Source organism: Musca domestica, unplaced genomic scaffold, assembly GCF_030504385.1.
Source record: "Musca domestica strain aabys unplaced genomic scaffold, Musca_domestica.polishedcontigs.V.1.1 42, whole genome shotgun sequence".
NCBI classification, from domain to species: domain Eukaryota; kingdom Metazoa; phylum Arthropoda; class Insecta; order Diptera; family Muscidae; genus Musca; species Musca domestica.
Window position 1 is genome coordinate 8,297,651 of NW_026712329.1, and position 5,791 is coordinate 8,303,441.

Below are 5,791 nucleotides of genomic sequence, written 5' to 3' on the forward strand. Positions count from 1 at the left end.
CAAATTCGGCAGTTCACCACTTTCGGACAAGCGAAGCAACTTTTTAGCCCTTTTGAGTCTATTTTCTTTCTGTTGCTGTGTAAGTTCTTGAACTTTTTTCAATTTCAATGGCTTTACCCCTAGCTGGTTTTTCAATAGTGCCCGAATAGAATATTGCGATATGTTCAGCTCATGAGCCATTTTCGGCCACTGCGACGCGGTTCTCGATCAAGTCGCTACTTTACTTTTTGAACCATTTCTGCTGATGTTGCTGTTTTCTTCCGTCCACTTCCTTGACGTCGGGCTACGCTACCAGTATCACGGTAACGAGCGATGGTACGAGACACAAACGATTTATTCACATTTAAATGCTGGAGTGCTCTAACGATACCCACTTGTGATTTTCCAGCCAAATATAAAGAAATCACACTATCACGTTTGTACTCCATCACGAATAACTTTTTTGTGAAAAATTCTCACCATAATGCTTTTGTATGCTTGTAAACAATATAATGAGCTGTCACTGGAATAATTTTAACAGGACGAGTGGCTTAGAAATTACAGCAGTCTGAAATTGATTGCAGTTTTTTCATCTCACCCTCTATATTCTTCATCAGCGTAAAATTCTAAGACGGCTTAGCCCTATCCGTCCGTCTGTTGTAATCACGCTAAAGTCAAAACGAATAAAGATAGGTTTTTTGTGTGCTGGCAGGTCAAGTTCGAAGATGGGCTATATCGGTCTACCATATCGTATATCACCCATATAACGGTACCTCCCTATATTCGGTATTTTGATGATTTCAGTAAAACTTTTTTAAGGTATTGTGTTAAAGTCCTCACAAGGAATTCTTTGTGAATACGCCCTGGAAGAGAAACGTCTTTATAGAATTCGAAATGGGTACTACAACCTATGACAAAAAATTGCGTATGCAGGCCAAAGTCTTCGTATAGCCTCCAAATAAATTGCCATCCCAATATTTTAACTGCATTATGCACCGGAGTTGTTCCAAATTTCATATTTAAAGTTCATAATGGGAACTACAGTCTATGACGAAAAATTCTCAGGTCTTCGTATAGGCCCCATACATCAGGTCTGTGCAAGTCCAGGTTTTCGTATAGCCCCGATATAACAGTACTTCCTTATATGCGGTATTTTGAGGATTTTTTTTCAAGTTTCGTATTTGAATATTGTAATGGCATATGACAAAAGTAGCCTATACAAGTCCACGTCTTCGTATAGACCTCAATATAACGATTATATTCGGTATTTTTAAAATTTTAACAGAATTTTTAACGAGTTTTATTTTTTGAACTTTTCCAAATTGGTTCCAAATGGTGGAGTGTATTGAAAGTTCGCCCCGGCCTAACTTACTGCTTTTTTACTTGTTGCAGAATATTTTTTATTAAACTCGATAACTTCATAATCTTTTTCGTCCTACTTTTCCTTAACCATGTCAAAAGTGTATCAATATGAAGCACTTTTAATTCAATTTTTCTACAAAAGTATTGGTAATAGAAATTTAGACGATTGCCCCAGAAAGATTTGCATAATATAAAATTAATTTTTTTATATATTTTTCAAACAATACTACATATACGTATTTAAACACAGATCCTATATCTTATCCTTAGACATAACATAAATGCATATACCTTTTTACATTATATTCTATATACTATAGCACAAATATCTAATATTTTATACACTAATTTACAGTATAAATAATTATAATAAATATAAACTAATACTAAGTCAGTAGAAGGGAACTTCCCCTCTGTATTTACATATCGAGAAGATTTTGTACAAAATCAAAATCCATGTCAAAATCTAGGGAATTAAAACTTGACGAATTTAAGCTGGACATTGATGATGCCGTCGAATTAGTTTGGTTGGTGGTATTTCCAAAGCTGGGAACTTCCTCCGACATTAGGAAATCCAAGACATCTTTTTCGTTATTGAATGTGGGTAGAGGTTGTAGATTATCGAAAAGGGATGATTCGGCCGATGAATAGAAAGCAGAATCAAAATATTCCATTGAGGTGGGTGGCGAGTCGGGGTTGGTCTGATAGTTGTTGGCATCAGTGTTAACATAGATGGAGTCGTTTAGTGTTTGCGATGAGTACTGAGAAATAGCTGGCAATTGTGGCACTTGGTAGCATTCGGGGAATTCCTCTTTCACCGGCAGTTGTGGTAAACAGGCTGGATATTGTTGTTGCGAGTATTCGTTGATGTGATTACTAAAATTGTTCGTGTTGCTGTTGCCGGTGATGTTGCTATTTTGTGGAGTCAAAGCGGAAAACTCATTGTCATTATTACCAACGCTGTGGCAACGCAATTTATTGTAAGTTTTGGCCCCACGTGTGGCATCTTTCTTGCTCTTCATGCGACGATTTTGAAACCAAATTTTCACCTGACGTTCACTCAATTCCAAACGATCGGCAATTTCGATGCGTCGTGGTCGGCACAGATATTTATTAACATGAAATTCACGTTCCAGTTCGATAAGTTGTCTGCTAGTGAAAGCTGTGCGTATACGCTTGGCCTTGCCTTTCGAATCGATGGAGGATGAGGGCGATAAGGGTGCACTAATGGGCTCACAACTGTATGTTGGTGAGGGTATGGTTGTCGCCACCTGCATCATGGGGGCATTTAAAATATTTTCAATAATCTGTAAAATAAAATAATAACAAAATTATTAGAATTTATATAAATTATTCCTTAGAGTTTTTTTCGAACTTACATTGGCACTTTGATATTGTAGGGATTGTGTCAAATATTCTTCAAAGGTCATGTTTGTGTTGTTATTTAAAAATTCCATTTTTGTGGTGGTTGTTGGTTTTTCGGCTAGATCGTGTTTTATTTAGTAAATCCAATAACTTGCAATATTTGCTGAGATCTTGTATCTTTGTTAGTTGTTTGCTGACTGTGATGACTTTACCATTTTGTCATAGTATTTATATTGCAAGGACCTGATTTGTCCTTTGCCTTCCTATTTGGCTACCTGCTCTCTTGGTTGGCTTGTTGGATTTATTACTGGCCATGTACACTTTTTGCAAATTAGAATTACACCATTAGGCCGAGTTTTACTGGCAGACTACCTGTTCTCAGTATTCTCCCAAAATGTCTAGCACGGGGATTGTTGCTGGCTGGCGGCTGACGTGGTTGACAATAAGTCTAAGCAGCCAGACCGGCGTTTCCACTCGTATGACAAAATGCGTAATAGCATTTCGACTAGTCTTAGCCTTAGCCAAGTGTATTATCCAGCCTTTAAGACGACCACGGCTCACTTGGAGAGTATGTAGCTAAGTGGAATTCTCTGTTATTTAGCCATATCTTGTCCAAATAGTTTATGGGTTTTGGCTTGTCAACCAGAAGATTTTCAACGCGATATCTGTGTAATCAACACATTGTTTTTCCGGAATTATTTCACGATGCACTCAGAAGTCACATTCCTCAATGTATGACTCATTTTGGAATTTGAAAAAAAAAAAACTGACCAAGGTCGTACAGCATGTAAATTGAAGTTTTGAAAAATGTTATTGACAGAAATGTTTATTTGATTATCTGCAACCCCTGGGGATCGGCAAAGGATATGAGTAAATGTATTTGAAAATTGCTTCCGCACATGAAATAGAAAGGAAGTAGTTTTTTGTTAGAAAAGGAAAATTTTGTAAACATTTTTCTGTCATCCATTCGAATGTAGGGTAAAAACAGAAGACAATTTGTTCGATTTTTTAGAAAAGTGTAATATTATAATATGGTTTATGGGAGAGGAAATTGTTTAAATATTCCTCAAGTTTATTGGCACCATTCCTTTCTTTCTTAATTCATCGAAATAATCATCTCTATAGAAAATGTATGTATTCTTGATCTGCGTGAAATTCTTAAATGCTTTATACGTGTTCTTTTCACTCTATATTTGGAGTGATCAATATAGACATTTCAAATTTGGAAGATGGGAAGAAAATGTCCTTCCTTTTAAGCCCTATACATGCATGATATGGGAGGTATATTAATATTTTAAGACCCATTAAAAGTATATACTATTGATCTGTGTCATATTGTAAGACAATTCACGCGTGTCAGTCAATGACTCCAAATGTAGGAGATATCGGCGGAGAAAATTTGAATCATAACCATGTTATGTTAGATAATAAATGGGGACAAACTAAGTGAAGGTTATACAATTAGTGAAATAACATCATATTTTAGAATAAGTTTAGATTTGTTCGAATTGGTCACCTTTAGCACGAATTATGGCCTTCTGCGGTATTTTGGCCCATTCCCGTCGAAGCGTTTGCTTGAGGTGATCGACACTTTGGTATTTTTTAGTGCCAAACTTGCTTTCCAAAATACTCCAGACACAATAGTCCAACGGATTGGTATCCGGAGATTTTGGTGGCCATTGTGCGCTGGAAATGAAGCGAGAAACCTCATTTTTAAGCATTCTTGGGTGGCGCGTCCTGAGTGCGATGGTGCTGAGTCCTGTTGGAATGTCCAAGATCTGCGACCAAAATGTTTGCGGTCCCAAAGCTTTAATACAAACTCCAGAATATTTTCGCGATAATATTCGGCATTTATTCTGATGTCACGGTCGATTAATACGAGCGGAGAGCGACCATCGGCTGTTATGGCGACCCACACCATCACCATGGCCGGGACTTGAGTTATGATGGCCAGTCGAAGGTGCGCATTTTCAGACTTTCGGACTTGTATTGCCCATTTGGTGCACAATTAATTGCCCAAATTCCATCCCATTTGGACAAATATTAAACGTTTGGTGCACAATAAATTGTAAATCGGACGAAGTTATATATGGGAGCTATATCCAAATCTGAACCGATCTCGATAAAATTTAGCAAAGGTATTTCTGAGCTGCATTTGATATATTTCCCCAAATATTGTTGTTACAGAGTGCATATTACGGCTGCGGAGGACAAAAATAACAAATCGGATGAACAATATATATGGGAGCTATAGCTATATCTGAACCGATTTCGATAAAATTTGGCATACTTATTTTCAGGCCTAATTTGGTTGTATGTGCAAAATTCCATACTATTCGGCCTGATATTACACGTTTGGTGCACAATAAAAGGCAAATCGGACGAAGATATATATGGGAGCTATATCTAAATTTTTACCGATTATCTCCAATTTCAATATGGTTCGTCCTTGGGCCAAATGTTTTTTGCAAAATTTCATCTCAATCGGATAATAAATGCGACCTGCATTTTGTTCACAAGAATACATGGACAGACGGACAGACGGACTGACATGCATAAATCAACTCAGAAAGTGATTCTATGCAGATCATCAAAAGGAACTATGGGTCTATCTCAAACAAATACACAAAGACATAATACCCTGACCACCTTGTGGTGTAGGGTATAAAAATGATCGTGTTATTTTGTTTGTTAACAAATTGCTGCGAATGTTTTCTCATCGGAGAAAATCGATAAAATTTGGCATACTTATTTTCAGGCCTAATTTGGTTGTATGTGCAAAATTCCATACTATTCGGGCTGATATTACACGTTTGGTGCACAATAAAAGGCAAATCGGACGAAGATATATTTGGGAGCTATATCTAAATTTTTACCGATTATCTCCAATTTCAATATGGTTCGTCCTTGGGCCAAACAAATGTTTTTTGCAAAATTTCATCTCAATCGGATAATAAATGCGACCTGCATTTTGTTCACAAGAATACATGGACAGACGGACAGACGGACTGACATGCATAAATCAACTCAGAAAGTGATTCTATGCAGATCATCAAAAGGAACTATGGGTCTATCTCAAACAAAT

The 5,791-nt window shown here is 37.0% G+C and overlaps 1 protein-coding gene across 1 annotated transcript; it reads right to left on the minus strand.

The window, feature by feature from the left end:
- Positions 1–1,697: 1,697 nt before the first annotated feature.
- LOC101897399 (protein zerknuellt 2-like) lies at positions 1,698–2,904 on the minus strand. The gene is made up of 2 exons (XM_059127103.1): positions 2,721–2,904; positions 1,698–2,648 (listed from the first exon to the last, which is right to left on the minus strand). Exons 1-2 carry the CDS (start codon positions 2,796–2,798, stop codon positions 1,761–1,763), a joined length of 966 nt encoding a protein of 321 aa, XP_058983086.1. The 5' UTR covers positions 2,799–2,904; the 3' UTR covers positions 1,698–1,760.
- Positions 2,905–5,791: the final 2,887 nt, after the last annotated feature.